Source organism: Acartia tonsa, chromosome 9, assembly GCF_053477335.1.
Source record: "Acartia tonsa isolate MP-2025a chromosome 9, ASM5347733v1, whole genome shotgun sequence".
NCBI lineage: Eukaryota > Metazoa > Arthropoda > Copepoda > Calanoida > Acartiidae > Acartia > Acartia tonsa.
In genome coordinates this window covers 33,010,755-33,035,680 of record NC_137268.1, presented here as the reverse complement: position 1 = coordinate 33,035,680, position 24,926 = coordinate 33,010,755, and the positions used below count along the sequence as shown (strand labels likewise).

General features: G+C 30.7%; 1 protein-coding gene across 5 annotated transcripts in view; it reads left to right on the top strand.

The window, feature by feature from the left end:
* The window catches only part of LOC145328805 (uncharacterized), a 243,393-nt gene that overhangs the window by 210,940 nt on the left and 7,527 nt on the right, over positions 1 to 24,926 (top strand). For all 5 annotated transcript variants that reach the window (XR_013882646.1, XR_013882645.1, XR_013882647.1 and 2 more), the window contains 9 exons: positions 4,590 to 4,656; positions 5,042 to 5,132; positions 5,478 to 5,537; positions 15,370 to 15,398; positions 19,763 to 19,831; positions 21,090 to 21,183; positions 21,670 to 21,718; positions 22,671 to 22,788; positions 23,022 to 23,629. Coding sequence is in view for 2 of the 5 variants with exons in the window: in XM_080172678.1 (XP_080028804.1) it covers positions 4,590 to 4,656; positions 5,042 to 5,132; positions 5,478 to 5,537; positions 15,370 to 15,398; positions 19,763 to 19,831; positions 21,090 to 21,183; positions 21,670 to 21,718; positions 22,671 to 22,788; positions 23,022 to 23,629 (1,185 nt within the window). In the remaining 3 variants the exon portion in view is untranslated. The remainder of the gene's footprint in view (positions 1 to 4,589; positions 4,657 to 5,041; positions 5,133 to 5,477; positions 5,538 to 15,369; positions 15,399 to 19,762; positions 19,832 to 21,089; positions 21,184 to 21,669; positions 21,719 to 22,670; positions 22,789 to 23,021; positions 23,630 to 24,926) is intronic.

The following is a 24,926-nucleotide window of genomic DNA, read 5'->3' as shown; positions in this document are numbered from 1 at the left end:
GAACTCAAGCATTTCTAAGAAGCAAAAAATTTACTCCTTTAAATCATAATACTACAATCACCAAATTTTCTCTCCCTTTCCTTTCCCTCCTCACCCTCTATCTTTCCCCTTCGCCCTGTTGAATATGCTAGCTGTGTTGGTCAGCCTTTAGTGTGTCTACCTACAACGATCAAGGAGACAGCAAAGAGTTATCCGCAGGTTAGGTTATTAATAAGATTTCCAGTATGGCTTCGAAACCGACTAATATCCGCTGGATTAGAACTGGTTCTCAGCCATACTGAAAAATCATGTATACAGAAATCTATTGCAAAGAGTGTGTTAGCTTAAAATCTTGAAAATATTATAAAAGTGATACAGACAGTAATATTAATTTTTAACATGAATATTTTTCAGTTCAATTTACCCATAAAATTCAGGTATATTGTAGGATAAATAATTCCCCCCTCCCCTCCCCCCACTTGTGATGCTTGGAAAAGTTGCTAGAAGGTTTATTAGGAATAGTCCCTTTCATGGCAACGCCCCTGAAGTGGCGATTCGTCGTATTTTTTAATTGGCTTTTTAGAGGTTATTTTAGGTTATATTGGGTTAGGTGATTGTCCCGCAGGGATAGATAAATGGCCACAGCAGGGTTGGAGCCCCCGCAGGGGCTAGAAATAAGAGAAAAGCTACTGTGAAAAATATAAAGAATCGCCCCTTAAGGTGCGTTGCCACGAAAGGGACTAAACCTGGTTTATATTGGTTAATGGATTATCATGATACCCAAAGTTTTATTTTTAAAACACGTTTTCTTTTTTGTTGGCTAAAACTTTGCATACTCTAATCAAATCTCGCTTGGTTGGTTTACACTAGCAGAGTACAAACTTTTAAACCAATAAAAGTAACGAGGTGAGGGGTATCTTTGTTAAAGATCAATGATTTTCACCATTTATATTTCTCTATGAAAATCCATTATAGATACTTAACTCAAAGATATTAATTTGATCTAAATATAAATAGTAAAATCATATTTTGAATTTTTTTTCCTTCTAAAAAAAACCTAAAATAAAAATATTTTGGTTATACTACATGATTTTCATATTATAATATAATTATAACTATTTGCTTCATTTTTTTCTGTTTTCAATGAATCTTCATTAAAAGTTACACTTTTCTGCATTTCTTTTCTGTCCGAAAGTCATAACGGAAAGCTCCTACAGTAACTAGCTCAATTTAAATTGTTTTATTCATTTTATACATTGTATATGTCTACTGTAATAATCGATATATATGATTACTTGAGATGTTACACCAGATTTTCATTTACTCTTATATAGTGATACCCACAGCCACCCCCTCCACCCTATCCCCTACTACTGGATGAACAAATTGACCAGAACATGAGGTGCATATTAGCAACCTAAATTGACGATAATTTTTCAATATATCCACGTATTCTATGCCCATCCCTGTAATAATGAAGAAAAACCTTAAATGACAAACCAATATTATTCATGACGAAAAACTCTGTTTATTATGTAGCTTACTACGTAAAACATTTTCACGTATATTTGTTTTGATATTGCGGATTTTAATATCATATTTTGCAGTTTGTTTTGCAGATTTTTTGCTGGTTTAATTGGAGGCCTCAAATCCAGATGTTAATCAAGGAATGGATTGTTTGGCTGAAATGGCAGATAAATTAGATTTCACACACTCTGCTAAAACTCAATTATACACACTCACACACACCTTCACACACACACACACACACACACTTACACACACCAAGAAAAAACACTTACACACACAGAAACTTTTTACACAGAAATAATTACACAGAACTACATACATCTTACGAAAACGTACATTTTTTTGCTTTCAAGACCAAAGTTGACAGAAAAAAATCAGGGAGCGGGATAAGATAAATATATCTTCTATAGATTTATATTATTGGCGGAAAAATTTAAACACTGTTAGCTTTTATCAATGAACTAAAATTTAATAGGATTTTTATACCACAAACAAAATTTTTCAGATGCCAATATGTTTAACCTTCCTTTTTTGATAAAAATGGCCGCTAGTCGTTCAAATAAACAGTAATTTTTTTGATTATAAAATCGCGTATGAACATGGTTGCGATGAATATAATTATTCTTGTTTACTTTTGCAATATTTAATCTTTTTATGTGACAGAAAAGTAATAGAACTTACTAAAAAAGATAATTAAAAAATTGATATTAATAATTCCTAATGACATTAAAAGAAATTAATTTTTTGTAGCGAAGCTACTTTGTAATTTGAAATGTACTTATGTTTGTATGTCCTTATGTCAAGCTATCCGTTTATATTATTACTCTTTAACTCAATTTCTTATAACTTTTTTGTTAGAAATCTATCCTTTTTAATTACTTGGCGACTGACAATGATTTAACCCAATTAAAAAATCTTTAATTGATATAGAAAAAGTTTAACTTCTAATTAAATAAAAATAAACGTTTAATCATTTGTTGAATAGACCCGAAAATAAAAGATTGTTGTTAATCCTCTAATTGGTTAGGAGTTGGAAAATTATTTTACTCGCTTTAAAATATATTTCTTTCAGACCGATTAATCCTAATCCATACTGAAAATTATGTATCGTATTGTATTGCAGAATTTTTTAATGAATAATACAATAATAAACATAACAACTATACCAGTTTAGTTTGACCTGGCAATCAGCCGCTCAGGTCCAACAAAACATGAATTCATTTTATATTTTTCATTTTACTATCCGCGAAAAGTTGTCTATAATACGATGCTATAATAATTTATCTATGGGTTATTGTTTCATCTATCTATAAAATATTTATTTTTTTATTAGAAGAGTTTAAGTTTCATCCACCTAGCTGTATTCATGTAAAACGGAATAAAATTAATTGATTAATTAAAAATTAATCTTTATCTCCATTTCTTTAGCTTACGTTACCAATTATTTCTTTAGATAAGACTATCGAAGTGTGTAATTAAAAAAATTATTAATCTCATTTAAACTTAGGAGTATTACTTTTTTTTAAACTAGCGGCTTTGCCCCCTAGAGGCCTCTAGTGGCACTTGGGGAGGGGAAGTTTTTTATTTTAGTTTTTAAAAAGTTTAAAAACTTTTTTTTGGGGGGGATAATTATTTTCTTGGCTCCTTTTCACTTGATAGGGTGGTGGTACCCTCCCCCAAAATAGTAACTTACCGGGACCTATGAGAAGCTACTATGTTAAGGAGAACTAGATCGGTCCAGCGATTAGCGAGATCCTTCGGTACAAACAAACAGACAGACAGACATCATTCTATTTTTTATTATAGATGTATTTTTGAAATTTATTTGTAAATTATAAGCTATGTAACAGTCTTACATATCTCATAGAGAGAAGAAACTCTAACTCGCCCTAGATAAGATACAATCAGTAAAGACCAATACTAAGCTTCCTTACAAACTTTGAATTAATCGTTCCTAATTCAATAAAAATAAACTTTTCAGATTATTTCTTTTTGTTCTAAAAAGTCTTAATTTTTTATAAAGATTAATTGATTTTTTTAATAGACTCTTAACTTTTATTCTTTTGATATCTCCTCCTTTGTGTGTATTGTTCTATTGTAACTTATTCTCTCCTTTTTCTCATAATTAATACAAAAGAAATTATCTTTATCTAAAAAGATTAATTAGTAGAAAAGAGGTGCTATTGTAAAGCTAGAAAATTATTTTTATAAAAGCATATAATAGTTGATTTCTCGCATCGTATTATAGACAGCTTTCCGCGGATATTAAATTGAAAAATTATAAGTTTAAAACCAGTTTTGTTACTCAAAAGGGACGAAGTCCTGGGCTAACCAAACTGGTATTAGTTTTATGATTTCTATCTTAATATTCGTGAAAAAATGTGTGTAATACGATGCTATACATGATTTTTCAGTATGGCTTAAAACCGGTTCTAATCCAGCGAATATTAATCGGCTTCCCAGCCATCTGGAATAATAAAGCAGACGGGTGACAAACATTTCTATAGAGGTTAAATTGTTCCTATACATCGTGACATGGAATTCTTTCTTAAATTGCAACCATAAAATATTGTTGAATGTATAGAAATATATTATTCACAGTCTTATAGTCATGGAAAAGATATTTATAATATTTTTTTATAAACACTTTTCTCTCTTTTTATTCGTTATACACTACACAGACTGATGATTATAGCAAAAAAAAATATGTTAAAAATATTAATATAATGATAATAGTATCATTATATTTAATAAGTAGAACCTTTCTTCAAATATTATATTTAAATTTCATATTTGCTCTGCTGTCGCAACTAAGCATCAAATTTAATCCCGTTTGTATGATTTATATTTTTTTTAAATATGTTTAGATTTCCAGATAATTTGTTGAGTTTTTATTAAATTTTGATTGGGACAAACAAAACTAGCAGTAGCCAAACTTTTCTACCTTTCATTTTGATCTACATAAGATGTATGTATAACAATTTATCGTCTATTGTCTTATCCCTTATGACCGATAAACTAACCAAAATTCACCTTGAGTTTTAAACTGATAGGACGATTCTACTTTTAATGTATTTCAGGTGGAGAACTCTTTGCTAAGCGCCGCAAGAGGGCTGAGAACTGGGTTGTGGATGAAAATAATACCAGGCACTAATACTAACACTAGCTACTATGCCTCTAGAGGCCTCTAGGGGGTGTTTAAGAAAATGGGAAGGGTGGTGTGGGTAAATCTTTCTAATTTTTAACCCTAATTTTCCATTAAATTAAGAGAAATAAAATTAAGGTGTTTTTTTTCCAAGTCCGAATTCTCTTGGGAGGAGGCAGGTACATTCCTCCTAATTTTTAATTTTTATAAACCACTAATAAACTTCATTGTAATGGAGAACCATATCGGTTAGAAAAGAGATTTTGAGATACAGACGGACGTGCACACAGACAGATAAACATCCTGTTACTTTGTTTAAAGGATTAAACTCTATAATCTATTATTAGATAATTTTAAGACTTGTGTTAATAAAAGTTTTCCTTGTAGCAAAACAAAACCTTCAGCTTTTGCTGATCATTTTATCCAAGAACAAGAGCAACAGCAACAACAGTTCAAGCAACAACAAGCCCTAGAACAGGTACAACAGCTTTTTCTTACAAGGAGGGAGGGGACATTGGGCTCTTGTTTACACCAGTCCCCAAAGTCTTATGATAAAGTCTTCTTATTCGATGGCTCCACATTTTGGGGAATTTGAAAGAATTTCCATTGGTTGGTTCATTAAGTTAAGTTTCCTAATGTTTCAACCACTAGTTGTAACCTAAAGAAGATATAATTTTATGTATTATCGTTGGGGATGTGTTTCAATTTATCGGCTATTGTCATGAAGCTATAATAATCTTCAGAAAAAAATCTTAAGATATTAAGCTTCAGACAAAAAATCTTACTACTTTATGTAATAGAAAAAACCAATATTAATTTGTAGGCTGCACAGAGCGCCGAAGAACGTGAATATCTGGCTCAGCAACAGCAGAAGCTTCAACAGGTAAATTTAGTTCCAGTTTTTCACACTAGAGGTCTAATTCTGGTTGTTTATCATATTCATTTTTTCCGTTTAGAATTGACATTAGAAGTTTGTTTCAATTGATAATGTGTAGCTCATTGTATATGGGATTACAATTGAAAGAATACAAAAAATAATTCCAAATACTACAAATAAATATAAAAAATAAGTTGTGTATTTTTTAAATAAAGCATTAGCATCAACTTGTGATAAGTTTATTTTTTGTTGGAAACTGTAAAACGACCGCATTTAAATTCAATAAAATCTAATTAAAGTACTAATTAAGACTCTATTTTTCGATTTTGTTCAGCAATATTCAACCATGCCAAACGAAAATACTAGGATCATATATAAATACTTAAAGCCCTTTAACAAAGATACCAAAAAACGACAAAATGTTTATTCTTAAGTAACAGGAAAGTTTGGAAATATTTAAATAAAAAAAATCTCTGCATACATTTATAAAATTTGATTGAAAATCAAGGAGGAATATAAAATTTTGAACTGGCAAATTGGTAATGGTATGGTACTTATCCGACAATTTTCAATCAATCAATGGCAATTTCCCTAGAACTTAAAGTGGACTAAAAAACAATCTTTTAAAGACAAACGTAGTAAGATAATTTTTTAGGTTGGGTTAATTTAAGTAAAGGTTATTTGAGAATTTAGAATCATTTGTTTCGTATGGGTAGGCTTATTAGGGGGACCAGTTTTGCTATAATTAATTATAAGGGAATATAACTCATTTTTTTCATTGCAATATGTAAAAAAAAAATACATGTGTACTGAAATTTGTATTTTTCACGGGCTACTATAATATAAAATAGCATAGATTTTAATACAAAATACTAATTTGAAGGATTTATTTCATTTAATCTGAAAAGTTGTAATAATTATGTACTGAATATGTATTTTAAATTGGTTATTCTCTCGATATAAATGCCTTTAAATAATGAATCGTTATGAAAGAAAATTATTAGTGTACGTATTCAGCCTTGTTTGTATAATCTTCTATAATACAAAGTAGAATGATGTCTGTCCGTCCGTCCGTCTGTCTGTCCATCTGAAGCTTAAGTTCTCGGTAACCACTGAACCGATCGGATTCTACTCTTCAGGGTATATACCTATTGGTCCTGTGGTGGTTTTAAGCTATTTTCTTGGGGGGTGGGACACCCCCAACCCCCCCAAAAACAAAAAAATCCCCCCCCCCATTTTTTTTTTTTTTTTTTTTTTATTTGCTGAAGATTTCCTAGGTCCTTTGTTAAAAAATATTTTTTATTCCAGCATTTATTTTGAATGAAAGAATAGCAACATTCTCTCACTAAAAACAATAAATATTAATTTTTTTATCACCTCTTGGGGCAAAGCCCCTAGAGGCTAGGGGCGAAGCCGCTAGTATTATGTAAAGTAGTAGGCGTTTTTTGTCTGTCTCGAAGGATCTCGATAACCGCTGAACCGATATTGTTCTCCTTTATAGTTAATCTTCTTTTAGGTCCTGGGAAGGTTTTAAACTATTTTTGGAGAGGGTGTCTTCGCCCCCCCCCCTCCCCTAAAAAATATTTTTTTAAAACTCAAATTTAATATGGGATGAGGTCGACTTTTCCCCCTCCTAGTGCCCCTAGAGGCTTCTAGGGGCGTAGCCACTAGTGATTTAAAAAAAAACAATGAGTTTGGACTGTATTTATAACAGGAAGGGAACGGAGATTGTCTGTTAAATCATTATTCAATCCTTGCTCTCTTCATAATGATGACAGGCAACCTAAGGTTAATGAAAGAAATAGGAGGAACATTTAATTATCCTCCAATGGCCAATCCCAGTACACCTGAAAGAGTATATTTATGTCCAGCACTTGCCATTGCAAAATTTGGACCATGTCGAATGCACGAAGAAGCAGGGAGGGAGGGGACATTTGCCTGTTTTTTTCACTTGTCCCCAAAGTTTTATAATATCGTTTTCTTATTCGTTGGATTAACAACCTTGGGAACTTTTATTTAATTTTGATTGGTTGGTTTATTTAGTTAAGCGTCAAAACGTTTCAGGGGTAATTTTGTGTATCATCGTTGAGAAGGCACATAAATTCATCGGTCATTTGTCATTGACTACTTAGGTAGCCCATATACAAGATTGCAAGAATGCACGGTTAGAAAAAGCTCGCGTAAAATTAGATTTTTTAAAAATTATTCGCGTTTAGCATCAACTAATTTAAGACTATTTTTTATTGACGTTTGGCCATAGGCAACATTTAAAATTTATTTAAAAAGACTTTCGTCGTATGTCTGACATAATCCTAAAATTTATTTATGTCCCTAATCTTAAACTTTAAGCTTTCTTTTTTTTAATTTTCAACAAAAGCAGCAAAAATTGCTTTAGAAAATGTCAAAATATTTACAATACGAGTCAAAACTTCGTCGTTACTCCTAGAAGCCTAAAGAAGCACTTATGGTGGGAGGGGGGAGAGTCGACCCCTCCCCCATGTTCAATTTGAATTTTAAAAAGAAAAAGTCATCTTATATTTGAGATACCTTCCTGGCCTCCCAAATAGTTAAAAAAAAACTTTCCATATCGGTTTAGCGGTTAGCGAGATCCTTTGCTACAGACAAAAAAAAAACTTACTACTTATTATAATAGGATTACATTTTCCCCCAAAATGCTGTTTTTTTCTGATAATTAGCTATATTGTACAAACGTACAATACTTTTTTCCCCCATGTGTAATAGAGTTGGTGAAAATATTTTCTTTTTTTCTAAATGTTGCATTCGCCACTGTTCTATAGTTTACTAATATATTTGTGTAAAACTAATAAAAATTTCTAGATCAAAATTAACTTTTTTGAGGGAAGGAAAGCAAACCCACCCCTAAAAGCTAGTTTAAACGCCAGCAGTAACTCTATAAAACCGTTTTGGGCTTTTTTTATTGTAAAATTTATGATATTTTGTCTAAACACTTCAAACTTGATCTTTTTGGGGATTTTTTTTGCAGCAGATACTCAAAAAAGTATTGTGAATTCATTTAATTGTTAACTCAGGACCGTAAAAAAACTATATCATAAGCTAATATCACATAAAATAATTTGGTATAACTATCTAATTGAAGTTGCATATTAGTACTTAAGTTAACCTATTGGCATTATTTCAGTATACCCAATATCTAATTTATTTTATTAGTTGCCAATATAAGAAAACTTTAATTTCAAGAGCATATTTAATGTATTTTAAACCTTAGAAAAGTGTTTGATAGACAAATAAAAAACAATATTACTACTGGTCTGGAAAAAAGTTACCCTTATAAATGTACAGGAACAACCCCTTGTTCTTTAAATATGCCTGTTGAAAAAAGCCTAAAACCTTTCCAAAAAAGCTGTCACGTGTGAATGAAGCTACTATAATGAGACAGACATACAGAAACAGACACGAGACATCCAATTACTTACATGGGTTTATTTGTTTTTACCTCTATAGAAAACTGTATTAGTATTTGTACATTTATTTTTCTTGATTTAGTGATTTTTTTTCACGCAATACGTGTTCTATAAAGTTCATACATATACTCATGTATGTAAATAGAAGCTGTTATAGTGCCTATAAGAAATGACGTCATACAATAGAAATGACAAATGATAGGCAAATACACAGACTAAATTAAATGCAGGCCGGTATGCATTTTAATTGGCCAATGGTAGGCCAGTATGACGTAATTTTTTATAGGCAATATAAAAAGCCTTCATTATGCTTCTTTTAGCTTCAAGCTAATCTGCCAGCTAGTCAAATATATTGTTCATATCGATTTGATTTGATTTTTTGTTTTTTGACCGTTCGCGGTCTTGTTTGTTTACAAGGCTAAAAGTCAATTTGAGAGCGCACACGATATTTTTGTTATTTGTTGTTTGTTTTTCTCTGTTCAGTTTTGTATCGGTAAATATACTTTCTTTTTTAATATCTACACTTTTTTTTAACATTTGAGTTTTTTTTAGCAGAAAGAGAGGGGGGCAATGGGATGTTTATTACACTAGTCCTCAACGTTTTATAATAACGTTTTCTTATTAGTTGGCTAAAAAACTTTGGGAAATTTTACTTAATTTGATTGGTTGGTTTATTAAATTTGATTTTAATTTTGATCTACAGATGGGGTAGTTTCGTGTGTCATCATTGGGGATGTACATCAATTTATCAGCCATTGTCAAATCAATTTAGATCCCTTTTTTTTAGTATAAATAATTTCGATACTAAAAATTTAGTAAAGCCTGAAGTAAAATGTAATCAATTTTAATCATGTTTGGCTTGTTCTATCGATTACTCAGATTTTTAAAACTTTGCTTTTACAGCTCATATCATCCTTGCTAAATTTTTAGTGGTAATTATTAGATTCTAATAATATTGGTTTTTATTCATTAAGGTAATAACAGTGTTTTAAATGTTAGTATTGTAAAACATTTCGAATAATTTATTCTTTCATATCTCTTTAAAAACAAAAGCTGTAATGAAATCTTACTAATGTGAATTTAATCTTTCGAGCAAGATACAAATTTAGTAAACAATACACAAATCTATGAAAAATAACCGCATTCATAAAAAAAAACAAAGTTCAAATATGCATAAATCTTATACAGCAATGCACTTAAAAATAGAAATACTTTAAAAAAATTGTTCCAAACTCTCATAATTTTGGTTAAATTTAGAAGCTCTTTTTAGTTCCTATAAAAATGACGTCATAAAATACAAATTACCAATGATACTCAGACAAAATTACCAATGGCAGGCCAGTATATATTTTAATTGGCTAATGGTAGGCCAGTAGACGTCATTTTATAGGCACTATAAAAAGTTTCTTTAATTTGTGACTTCCTCTGATCCTCATCATCATAAAAATCTTACTTTAAAACAATCAATGTTTTTTATAGTGCCTGTAAAAATGACGTAAGACTGGCCTACCATTGGTCAATTAAAATGTATTGTATACTGGCTTGACATTAGCAATTTAGTATGTGTATTGGCCTCTCATTAGTTATTTTTATTGTATACAGTCATTTTGTATAGGCACTATAAAGAGCTTTGCTTTCTGCTAATACAAACGGACAAATCCTAAATATGGAAATCCTTACTTTTAAAAGAAAGTTTTTGAAAGAAACTTAGTCCTGAGATGTTACATAATGTATTGTTTATTATTCTAAGTATTATGTCCAGTAACAAAAAAACAATGGATTGCCCATTTTCAGACAGTATTTCAAACCTTTTTAAAAACAAATTGCCTATTTAGTTTTATCGCTTTTCTATGTTCATTAAATGACACTATCGGCCTCGCCTCTAGGGGCTTTCACCAAGAGGTAATTTTTAAAAAATTAAGTATTTCTGGTGCTGCCATTTATTTTGAAGTAGTTTCCACAGAAAACTATTTTTTTTTTGGGGGGGGGGATTTTCATTTTTGTTGAGGTGGGGGGTGTCCCAACCTCAAGATAATAACTTAAAATATAAATTCAAATTGCGGATTTTAATTTTTAATTTCAACCCATTAGTTACAATTGGTTTTTGAGTGGATGAGGATGATTTCTACTGGTAGGGTACCCTCCCCCAAAACCTTTCCTGGCTTCATCCTGTTACTGTTATGTAAGTATAAGAAAATAAAGAACTGAGATGATAAGTAAATAATTGTCCAATTATTAAGCAAACATACTTTATAATGTTTATAAAAAGAATAAAAGAATATTACATCGTTATTTGATGTATTTTTTACATTATTACAAACTAATACAATGTTCGAGAATTAACCTTATTAACTAAAGTAATGAAAGCTTTATTAGTTGTACATTAAATTTAAAATGACTTATTAATGGAATGCTATCTTCAGAAAAAGAATAAAGGGCGGAAGGCATAACTTACTATTTAAAGAGTAAAATTAAAATTATTATAGAACAATTAATCACTCGTTTTTAAAATAATCTCTGGATAAAATTGAATCAGTTTGCTTGAATTTTGTATGAATTAATGAAAATGTTACTTGTTGAAATTTACTTTTCTCCTATTGCCATATGCCTATCATCTTGAAAGCTACTAAATGACAGAAAGCAAGGAGACAAAGGGCTGTTTATTGTACTAGTCCCCAAAGTTTTATATTAACGCTTTCATTTTTTTATGCATTAGCTTGAGGACTTTGATTGCTTGGTTCATTAAGTTGAAAGTTCAAACGTTTCAACCACAAATTTTAATCCACAGAAGAAGTGATTTTGTGCATTATCATCAGGGATGTACATCAATTTATCGGCCATTGTCTTATCCCTTTAGATCCCTGACTAAATGACGTTAGATGGCGCCACAAAAGTAAACTAAAGAATTTTTGCAAGTTAAATAAAGAATGCCTGGACAGGGTTGTAGCAACTTAAAAATAGTTATTTTTTGGTATCGTATTATAGACAGCTTTCCGCTGATAATAAAATAAAAATATATATGCTTAAATCAAGTTTTGTTAGCCCAGAGCGGCCGTATTTTAATTTTATGATTTTTCATTTAAATATTCCAAGAAAATTGTCTGTAAACGATGGCGTACATTATTTATCAGTATGGCTGGGAACCGATTCCAATTCACCGGATATTAATCGGTTTCAAAGCCATACTGGAAAATGTTTGCCTCTTTATACTGTCACGCCTTACAATTTAAATAATATGTGTGAATTAAATGAAGTATCATAGCTGACAAGTCGAACAAAGAACATTCAAGTAGTGTAGACATTATGACCAACATTATGCATCTATACAAAAATCTCGTTACCATTTTATAATTTTATTACACAATGATAACAAATTATTTACATTTTTTTTTTTTTTTAACTTATTGTAACAAAAATTGACCGGGGTTGTGGGTTCTATGCTCGCTAGGCACCCTGAGGGAGAGCACCCAATAAACATTTTTTTAGATGCCACCTCTCTATCCATAAAAGAATGTTTCTGCAAGTGAACAAAAGAATGTTTACAGTCAACGCATTTTTTTTCCTTGCAATTTTGTGTCGTTTTTTTAGAATGTTAAGGTCGTGCTGCATTTTTATATCAAAGTCAATTTAGTTAAAATAATTGTTGCTGAGCCCCTAGCTTTTAGCGTAATAGCATAAATCGAAGGAAAGACTCGACACTTATGAAGCTTTCCTAAAAAGTTTAACTCAATCGGTTTAGCCAATTATGCCATTTTTTTAGGGGGGTTGAGGTGTACTTCAAAATATTAGGGAGACGAACTTGGGTTTTACGGTATCAGGGTTGTTTTGCTTATTTAAAAACATAACCAATAAGGAAATATAAGCAAGATGAATTTGATATCAATTAAAAAAATATAAAAAAGATTTGAAAGAAACTATAGTTTATAATTTAAGGAAAAGCTAGAGTGATTTTCGTGCCTAAAAAAATTATGCCTAACACCACCACAAGACCAGTAGGTATATTCCCTGAAGAGTAGAATCCAATCGGTCTTAAGGGACGGACGGACAGACGGACGGACGGACAGATGGACAGACGGACAGACGGACAGACGGACAGACGGACAGACAGACGGACATACATCATTCTACTTTGTATTATTGATGAAGACAATTCTACAATATTTTTTTCAACTGTTCTTCAATAGATTCCTATATCTAACGAGTTTATATATACGTCCATTGTATTCAATGGCAGCATACAGACGTACAGACCCTAATAATAGAATAGCTTTGTTTATTCTTTTTAAAAATGTTTATAACAATGTTGCAACATTTGAATGTTTATTCACTATTCAAAGAATTCAATTAATGAAGTAATGAGTGAATATTGTGTAGGGATAGATCTAATCAATATAAATTAAACCTCCCCCAAAAGAGATGTAGAAAAGTTTGTTCCAACGTAGCTAAAGACATTATAAAGTTACAAATGACGTCATACAAGACAAATGACCAATGATAGGCCAATACACAGACTAAATTACCAATGACGGGCCAGTATACATTTTAATTGACCAATGGTAGGCCAGTATGATATCATTTGTTTATAGGCGCTATAAGTAGGTTCACGTTACAAAGATTGAAAGAAATGAAAAACAAGAAATTTTAACATGAGAATAATGATTTATTCTTCGTTAACAAATCTCTGCATCAATGCTTATACGAGATTTATATGCTTGCTTATTTGCAAAGTATAAAAGTATTATTATTATTTGCGATTTACAAATGCAAGTGAAACAAGGATAAAAACATCCATAAAAGACAACATATAAGACAATTTGGAAATCAAGTATTAACAGCTTACAATATTGAGCAAACATGATATAAGATAGACATTTTAGAGAAATTTTAATAAAAAATCTTTATGCAAGGTGCAATGTCGATAGAACAATTCTACCATACCAGGTTTTTACTATAGAAATATAATTAGGGCGGTTTTAAGGTTTAAAATAATTTAATTACAGACATCATCGAAAAGAAATATGATTATAGAGAAGCTTCGAACCATAAAAAATGCAATTACAAATTCCAATTGTGATGTATTCTAAATGCATGGTCAAACTGCGTCTTTTTATAAGCGCAGCGACTTTATAGTTTATTTAAGAACCAATTGCTTCGTCCCTAGCCCCAGGGTTAAATGAAAAGATATAACTTCATATAGAATTTCGAAAGAGAAAAAAATTGTGGGCGGTGGGCGAGAAAATTCAAACTTATGGTTGTTTAATAATCTCGATTGGATATTTCTTTAAACTTAACCATAACCTCTTTATTGTTATCAATGTAACTTTTCTACTAGACCTTAGTTTAATTTAAATGCAATTTTTTCTTTTTGTAAGTTGTTATCGTTGTGTGTTCTTTATAATTCATATTGTTTTGGGGACTAAGAGAACAAAAAAGTTTTGATTTGTATTTTTTTCTTACTTACATAAGTAAAATGACAATAAATAAAGTTTTAATTTATTTAAGTTAGATTATTATTATAACTTTATCTGATTTTTGATTAGTACATCCATGTTTCTTATTTTATATAATTGCAAGGACAACAGAGTGCAATAATCGCGAGTTTTCTACATCCATAAAAGCGAAGCTCTGAAACGATAGGACAAACGGACATTAACGCCTATATATTGTTAGAACTGAATAATCAGAATATAAGAGTCAAATCAAAATTGTGAGTAAATATGTTGAAAAACTTCTTGATACAGGATAATGTTCATGGACTTGGACATACTTACATTCTTAGGACTTGATTATAGAGTTGCTTTGCTTATAATATTGTACTTTGTTGTCCCAGAAATCAGTATACCTAAATCAGACAATCGGATGATTAGATCACATAAAAGTTTGATGTAAAAAATAAGAAATTAAAATGTTTGAAATGAACGTACGGACATTCTGGTAATGATTATAGAGTTGCTACGCTTTCTAAATCGTACCTAACCACTACAGGAATCACCATGCAAAGTTTGAAATCGATAGGACAATTCTAACATGCCTCAATTAACGAAAAAAAAAGATATCTGTCTCAGACCGACCCTCATTATAGAACAGCTTCGCTTTTAAAAAGCAATAGCTAAAGTATCACCTGAAAGATATGTGTAAATAAGGCTGGTACCCAAACTTTTATAATGATGTTCTCTGATTCGTTGGCATAAAAAGATTGGGCACTTTTGTTGAATCTTGATTGGTTGTTTCAGACTTGCAGTGTCCAAACTTTCAACTACATAAAAGAGAACATTGTTTATTATCATTGGGGACGTAAATCATTGTAAGGGGCAATGTCTTATTCCTTAGATCCCTGGCTACCTAAAACAAATGTTATGCGATCAAAGATCTAAAACTACTTTTTTCTGTTTCAGGAGAAGCAACAAGCTCAGCAGCAATTCAGGAAATCATTCAATTCAAGTTTTAACTTAGTAGGACAAACTAACAATTTTATTTTCTAAATAATTCAAAGATTAAATCCTTATATAAAAGTAACATGAATGCTGACTTCTGTCTGTCTGTCTGCTTCCACCGATCTCGTCAACTGCTGAACCAATCCTCCTTTACATTGTAGGATATCATAGTTCTTGACAAGGTTTACAACTATTTTAGGGAAGGGTATCACCAATATTCTAAGAAAAATCACTCATAGAAAAATCACCCCCCTCCCCCCGAAAATATGTAAGAGGGAGGTCATTTTCTAGTAAATCCCGTAAAGGTGTGTGTTATAAGGCCTAAAAATAGTAGTAGAACGATAAGGTGCTCTATATATTTGTATTTCCTATTGAATAGAACAATAGGGAAGAAATTTTTTTTTTTTTTTGATAACCGTACCTGGAATATCTTTAAAAAATAAGAAATTTCTATCAAACGCTTTGTTTGGCTCAAACTGACACAAATAAAAAAAAATATAATTATAATAAATCAACCTGTAAAGAATGACTTCTTCCTTTGTTTAATGGTATAGATTGTTCTTAACCTTTACCTTGTACCTATAGAAAACATTATTATTATAATTATATTTTTTTTTTATTTTTGTCAGTTTGAGCCAAACAAAGCGTTTGATAGAAATTTCGTATTTTTTAAAGATATTCCAGGTACGGTTATCAAAAAAAAAAAAAAAATTTCCCTATTGTTCTATTCAATAGGGAATACAAATATATAGAGCACCTTATCGTTCTACTACTATTTTTAGACCTTATAACACACACCTTTACGGGATTTACTAGAAAATGACCTCCCTCTTTTTCAAGAAATTGTTTATATGTATATATATAACATATTAGTGCATCTTTGACTTTTACATAACATTTAATTTGAAGTTTTATTAATAAGATTAAGAATAATTCATATAAATTAAAAGGCATTTTTTACATTGTAGTAACATGTACTTCATTTTACTAGCTTTGCAGTCGTTGATGAAGGTTAGAGGTAGAAATAGCTTAAAACCATCCCATTAGCTTCAATAAATGGAGAATTTTAACGGTTCAGTGATCATATAGTTCTTAGAGGTCAACCCCTCAAAAACTTAATATTAATACTTTATGTAATAAAATGGAAATCTCTTCCTGGCAAACATGTCACAACCATAACTCAAATTATAATCATATTCTTTTTTAATTAGCCCTTTAGATCAAGTAAACATATTTTTAGTACACTTCACTTTTTCTCTCTTTCTATCTACATCTCTCTTTCTCTCTCTCTTCTCTCTCTCTCTCTCTCTCTCTCTCTCTCTCTCTCTCTCTCTCTCTCTCTCTCTCTCTCTCTCTCTCTCTCTCTCTCTCTCTCTCTCTTTCTTTCTTTTTTTTTATCTCTCTTTCTCTCTATCTATGTACATATCTTTCTCAATCTATCTCTCTATATCTCCTTCACGACTACTTGTAAGAAGTAATAATCTTTCGACATAAATATGAGGCTGAGCTGAGCTATTTTTAAAAGAATTTCTGTTTCCATGTCTGTCTACGTCTGGAAGGCTAATTCTTTATGTGTACACATGTATTTGCTACGTTTTTAACTAGGATAATTCTGTCCATGAATAGTGGAGCATATTTAGATATTTTAAACCTTTATTGAACTATGAAAATCTAATAAATATAATCATGGTATTTGGAAAACTTAATAAATAAAAAAATTTAAACACCGCAAAATGAGTAGAATATAGAGCTGAAATATAAACCAATATTACAGCTTTTCTACAAAAAAAATCACCAAATATTTTTTTCACATTTTCTAAAAAAATTTTAACTTAGTGAAATAAAAAACATACAAATTAAAGATGAAGAATCTCCTTTTTAGATGTCTTTGCCAAAAATGTTCCCATTAGATTTGCTTAATCTAAAACAGATTTGAATGAAAATAATCGTATTTGGCATGGCAAATATCAGGTTAATAATTTTCATTTAATTTGCCTTTTTAAAACTAGGCTTGAAATCTTTAAAAATGATTCATTTTTTTAACCCCATTATGGTGGATGTAGTTTTTAAAAACAGCTGCGGCTTTAGTGTAAACATGCCTTTGGGAAAAATAGGCGACTCCATTATACAAATAACTAGCCGCTCATTTGGCGGCTGTGATTGCTGACTGTTCTAAGATTCTTTTGCAGCTAAAAAATTTTAATGTTTTAGCTGCCGTTCTGTTTCTGATATTTATGTTTCAGCAGCTGATTTTAACAACTATTTCCCAATTTTTTAAGTTTTAGAGCAAATTGACAATGACAAAAAAAACTTACAAAAGGAACTTTATCGCCAACAATTAATCTTCCATTCACCTATCCCTCTAACAGTGAATGACTTACACATAAGTATGTGTTTACTATAAAAGTTGTACACAGATTCAACTGAGAAAGCAAGCTAAACTATTTGTGGGTTTCAAACAAGGAGAGAATTAGTAATACACGTGTAGCTTTAATTCTGTTTAGGCTTAAAAGAATATTAGTATCTCAGACGTTTGTTTTTATTTGATAGATTAGATGGATGACATAGCTAGCAGAGAGAGATAGGACAATAGACTGTTTATTAAACTAGTCCCCAAAGTTATTACAATAACGTTTTCTTAATTGTTGGCTTAACCACTTTGGAGAATTTTTATTGGTTGGCTCATTAAGTTCAGTGTTTACACGTTTCAACTACTAATTTCAATCTACAGAAGATTTAATTTTGTTTATCTTCATTGGGGATGTACATCAATTTATCAGTCATTGTCTTCTCCTCTTAAATTCCTGATTACTTAGATTTTAATTGTTTTAAAGGGTGTATTTAAGCTGCCATGTACCCAGCTCTGATGAATTCATATGGACAAACAGACAAACGACAAACATAGAATGGCTATACATAGAGTAGCTTCAATGCTTAAAATCTGAGACTTATACTCACAGATTTGAATCTGTAAAAATGAGATAAAAAGACTTTCTCTCCAAAACAAATTCAAAATTTGAGGTCACCCGAAATTTTTCCCCACACTTTTTTACTATCTTGCATTTTAATCTAATAATTTACTTCTAGTGAAATGAGATAGGCAAAAAAGATTTCAAATGCAAATCTTAAACTTTAGTATAAAACTAGAGTTTTACTTTTAAAATAATCTAAACTAAAACATTTTTTCTGGAGGATATTTAAGAATTTATTCTATCACTACCAGGGTTCCCTTAGACATGCAGTGCTAATTAAAGTCCTAACCTGTATTTACAAGAGGCTCTAAATTATCCTATGATTTAATAGAATATACAAAACAAAAGAAAAGATATCCAAAAGTAACAAAAATGTTGGATTTACTCTAAAATGAGTAAGTCTATCATTAAATCCTTATAATAAAGTAAAAGGATCTCTGTCTGTCTGTCTGTGTGTACCTAAGGATCTTGTTAACTACTGAACCAATAGGGTAGCTTTTCATAGATCATGGGAAGTTTTATAACTATGTTGGGGGAAATTAGTTTCTTTACTTTTTCATTTTTGAAATATAATTGAAAGTGGAAGGTGACTTCCTGCCGCCCCTTCTCAAGGGCCGCTAGAAAAAGAATATAGGAGTACCTATCTTTCACAAAGATAAACCAAACTATCATATTGATTAGCCTATTAGGCAGATATAACTAACACTGTTTTTGAACAAAATAACCTCTAAAAAAATGTTTTTAAAGTGAACATAACAAAATGCTCAAAAGTGATTATTCTATGTCAACTACACATTGGCTGTTGAATTCTTGTAAATAATGACTAGAAATTCTAAATTCTGCCTATTCTCAACAATTTTTGACAGAAATGCATTGAAAATACATTGTAAATTACATTTTTTTGCTTAAAAGGATGCTCCTTATTTTCTTATAAAAAGCATAAGAAAACATTTTAAATGGAGGTATTTATACCTACTTTTATGTAGTAAATTGAACTAATAAGGGAAGGAGAGGAATAATTTTCAATGATCAATATCATGTAATGAAAAAAATTAATTTAAAATCTAAAAAGTTCCCTTTTTAGAAAAAGTGTATTTTACGTCAGGGCCTATTTACCCATACCAAAAATAGACAAGAAGTATTTTTTTTTACACATGAAAACTAATTATTTAACATGCTTAAATTTTATGTTCATATACATTATTTAGAAAATATTCTTTAGCTTTTATAAGTTAGAATACAGTCACAGATATTAAAAAAGCATAATTTAAGTTATTTTTATAAAAAAAAAGACATCAATTATAAACAATTAACCAATGGCACAATGGCGGCGACATAATATATTAAAGACGACATTTGAATTGAATGTGTACTGTGTACAGATCTCAGCAACAGCTGAAACAAGAACAATCTCTCGAGTTTAGAAGACAACAAGAAGCCATGATGTTCAGGTATAACAAAATTCTTTTTCTTTGACTGACATACATAAGACCTATGTTCAACTAAAGTTATAGTGTAGCTAATCTCTTGGAAAAAAAAAACAGATTTTGTTGCGCAAACTGGTTAGAGGAAAAGTCAATTCTGATTACATGAGACATTATATAGGTTTAGAGATAGGTGCTCATTTAGTTTTGAACAATTTGAAAATATGATATTATACCAAAATTAATAAAAGCATAAAAAAATCATGATGGATTTGATTGGTATTTAAATGGGGCTTTGAACTATTTTTGAAAATACTTTAAAATAATGACATGTTCGTCAGTCAGTCTGTCCAAACTATGTGGTATAAGGCTATTTGGCTAAAATTGTTGTAGGTTTTTAAAATGATAATTTGCTTAATATGTATTGGAAAAACAGAAAATCTTTTTACTATAGAAAGAAAAATAGTTTTTATTGTAGGAAATGGTAGTACACCAAGATATCTTGAAATTAAACATAAAATGAAAAGTAACATTTCAAAGTTAAGAAAAGTTTTTGATAGAGTTTTAGTTGGTGTTAGTGAGAATGTGAAGCTGTCTAAAATAGTTATATGATACAATACATAGTATCAGTATATTTGTGGCCCTTGGAAATTAGGAATTTGTATTGGTTTTTATTTAAATCCTTTGTAAAGTGTAAGTTTAAACCCCAATTATTTACCTTGAGTTGTAAGGAAGTTCTAAAACCTTGATTTTAAAGTCTATTGCTGGTTATCTGAAGCAAGGGCATCTGTATCCTCACCAGTCCTTTCAACTTTTTTAATTGAAACATTTGAAGAATTGCAAATAATAAGTTTTTTTGTGATCAGTATCCATATCAATGAACATACAATGTTTGTTTATGTACTTTGGGTCTTACAATTATAATTCTCATTGAAGTGCTTTATTAATAAAACAAGAATGTGTAACATTAATATACAGGGTAACCCTACAATTAAAATAGAAACATACACTTTATCAAGAATACTCCTTTAATTTTTGTAGTCTGAAGCTAAAGATCTTTGAAAACACTAGACCAAATTGTTGGTGCTTTTCAGGGTAGCTTTATAATTTAAATAGCTTTGCGTGGTTTTAGGCTATTTTTATGACCTTCCTTGACTAGGAAGCAAGCAACAAGTTTTCTTATTTAGACCCTTTTCTTTGCGTACCTAGCATTTAGGAAAGGAAAAGTTGACTAAAGCTTCCTGTCAAAATACATTTTATGTTTATTGACGCTCTTTTAATTTAGTGAGCAACAAGAATTACCGCCGAACTTCAAGCGAACGGATCTAAAGCAGAGATCATTCACCCCCTCCCTCGACCTCAGCATTCATAATGTTCAGGTATGCTAGTTATTTCAGCGGTTTCCCTCAAAGTACCTAGTCGAGCACAGAAACCCCCCCCCCCCCCACCTGTCTTAACCTTAGTTGGAAAATAAGAAGGAGGGATAGTTTTTGTGTGTTTTGAAGTTGGGGTTATGACAACTCAGTTGAAAGCACCATTATTTCTTTCCTTTGAGCCATTATCTCAACTATACATCAGCCGACAGAATTTTTTTCCCGGAAATTAGGGGAGTTGTTTTTTTCTTCTTTAAGTCTATCCCCTTGGTGGGGGGTCTAGCCCTACAAGGCTTACCTGGACTTTAGATAACCCAACCTAACCTGACATAAAGTAAAACACAAATTCACCAAAAACTACTGCTCCCTCCCCTATTTTTTAATTTCAATCAAAATAAACTGGCAACTTATATTACATAAATAAAATCCATGAATTAATATTTCTTTCATGAAGTTTTTAAAATTAAATCTTATTATGATTTTTAATTTCAGGGTATCAACGTATGGGCCAATACTGCACCCAGAGGATGGGGCGCACAGAGTAAGTTAATTGTAAAGCAGTTACTCTATTATCATGTTTATACGTCTGTATTAAGCTTATATGTAACATATAATTAATTCTATATTCCACAAATCGGAAGGACATTCAATATTTCATGCATGACTGAAAATCCGATGAATATCCACTGGTTATGAGACATAATAAAAAATCATGTATCGTATCTTGATTTCGACTAAAAACTTAACTTTTTACCAATCGCGGAAAATTATCTATAAGACAAAAGACAATGAATAAATAACTATTCCCCTCTCTATTATAAGTAAGGTCCATATTCTCTATATAATCTAAGAAAAAAAATAATATTAATAATATTTATCAAAATACAAACCTATATTTCATGGGAAAGGGAAGAAGACAAAATTAATTTTACAGCTCAAAAATTAAATTTAAGGGATAAAATTGAGAAAACATAACTCAATTTCATCTAAATATTGATTAAATATTTTTGTAGGCAAAATAGGTCGTTTTCAGATGCAATAACCATGCCATAATCCTGGATCAAAAGTTCTGATATGTTATGAATAATTAAATCTTAAACTAAAACAAACACACACACACACACTTACCCACAAACACACACTCACATCTACCAAAGCTTTATTAAGAAAATTTATATTCATTATGAATGAATATTCCTATTTTTCTCCTTAATAAAATTTTCTGTTACAAGAACTCAGAGTTTGTCTGTAAATAATTTTTTTTACAATTTAATGAACATTAGGGGTTATTATGTTTATAATAATTGGGAAAGTAAACTATGATTTGCTCATCCTCTAAGATCCCTGCAAGAACTTGAGAAAAAATATGCATTCTAAGAATAAAAATTATATTAGACAAAAGCAAAGTAACTGCACTTAATTTAAGATAAGAATTTATCCCTTTCCTGGAAAATTTTTTTTTGTTTAATGCTAACTTTTTTTCTGTTTTACAGAGGGAGCCAAGAAGGGTGGCCTGCCCACTGTTTCTGTGTCCCCAGCCACTCCTTCTGTAGACCAACAACAAATTAAGATTCAACAGCAGAGAGAAGAACAACTTAGATTTGAGCAGGAAATAAAGAGTATCATGTTTTAATTCAAAGGGTATATCATAATGATGCAAAGGGCATACATTCTTACAAAGAGTAAGATTAATTATTACAGTAATATATTATTACAAGGAGTATAAATTATATTGTATATTGGTGCAATGAGTGTATTATTTTCTGTGTACAATCCTTGTGTAATCTCTTGTATGATATCTTTTCAGTTGATTAATTCTTGATAATGATACTCTTGATCCAGGAGCAAAAGCTTGAGATGGCAAGGCAGGAGCAGATGCTGCTTGAGCAGCAGATGGAAAAGCAGAGAATTGAGGATCAGAAAATGATGGAGGAGCAACTCAGGATTGAGGAGGAGCAAAGATTGGAGGAGGAGAGAAGAATGGAGGAACAAAGACGTTTTGAACAAGAAAGACAGATGGAAGAACAGAGAAGATTTGAGGAGGAACAGAGGAGAGCTGAACAACAGAGAATGGAGGAACAGAGAAGGATAGAGGAGCAAAGAATGGAGGAACAGAGAATGGAACAGCAAAGAATGGAGCAACAAAGAATGGAAGAACAGAGAATGGAACAGCAAAGAATGGAGCAACAAAGAATAGAGCAACAAAGAATGGAACAGCAGAGAATGGAGGAACAAAGAATGGAACAGCAGAGAATTGAGCAACAGAGAATGGAACAGCAAAGGATGGAGCAACAGAGAATGGAACAGCAAAGGATGGAGCAACAAAGAATGGAGCAACAGAGAATGGAACAGCAAAGGATGGAGCAACAAAGAATGGAAGAACAAAGAAGGTATGAAGAGCAAAGAAGAATGGAAGAACAGAGAAGAGTTGAGGAACAAAAGAGACTTTCAGGTAGGTTCAGCATCCCATTTGTCACATTTAAACTAACATTTACATTATCCCAACACTAAAACTGATTCCTTAACAATTGCTTGAGGTTTTAGTTATATATATTTAATTTTACCCTTGCATCATAAATAGTAATTTTGGGATCAGGGTTGTGATCTTTTAAAGTTTTCTTGTGTCTTCTAAGTTGCAACCCCCATCCCATTTTTTTTATGTATTTATTGCATAATATGGAAATAGTAATTTGGATAATATTCCTATATCAATTTTATTCAAAGAAGCAAAACTATTTTTATCTGCATCACAAGATTATGAGCATAATTTGTGAGGTGTGTGTATGACAAGTTTGTATCTAAAGTAGCGCACTCCAGCTAGTTGTTGTTTAGTGTCCTAAGCTGGTCATTGTAAGATACAGGGTGTTCAAAAGTTAAATTATAATTATGATAGAACCTCTTAAATAATTTTTTATAAGGATTTTTAATAGATTTCCTTTATGTTATAATACCTTTCTGATATTTTACATGTACACCCTGTAAAATAAAAGGGGAGGAGTCAAAGATTGTGTCAAATACAAAATTAGATTCTCTAGTTCAAAAGGAATTCTGTTTGTTAGGCTCAACTTAATTCAAGACAAGAATAATTTTGTCCATAAGTTGCAAAAGCAGTTCAGATTGAAAAAAAAGAATATAGGGCAATAATACAGGTTTTGGATATGGTTAGATATGGACATCTTAATTTGATTAAGAATAGAGGAGTAATTAATTTGATAAGAATTATGATAGGAAGACTTACCAAAATATCCTTGTTATATATTATCTGCACTTCTAAATTGTAGCTGTTTTACACAATTGTCCAGAAAAGTGTAAAACAATCAGAAAGACTAAATATGACTAATATTTGTTGTCTGCTTATTAGCTCAATTTGTGTCAAAAATTTGCAATGAATGGATTTTAAATTTTTACTAGGGTCATTTAATTGTAAAAGAAAGTAAGTATAAAAAAACCTGTTTTTGTGGAAAATAATAACACCATATTACCCAAAACATGCAGTTTCACAAATAAACAAGATTGGGAAAATATGTATCGATCATAAAAATAACTGCTAGCAATCAAACAAGTTAGATTTGATCAAGTATTTTTAGATTTGATTTAAAAGTAAACACTTCAAAAACTATTTTAGAATTTAAATAGTTGATGATATTCAATATTCAAATTCCCAATTTCTGTTAATTTGTGAAACATTCTTCAGTATAATATTTAACATAAAATGGGGTTAAAGAATTGAAAATAGATGGCACAAAAAA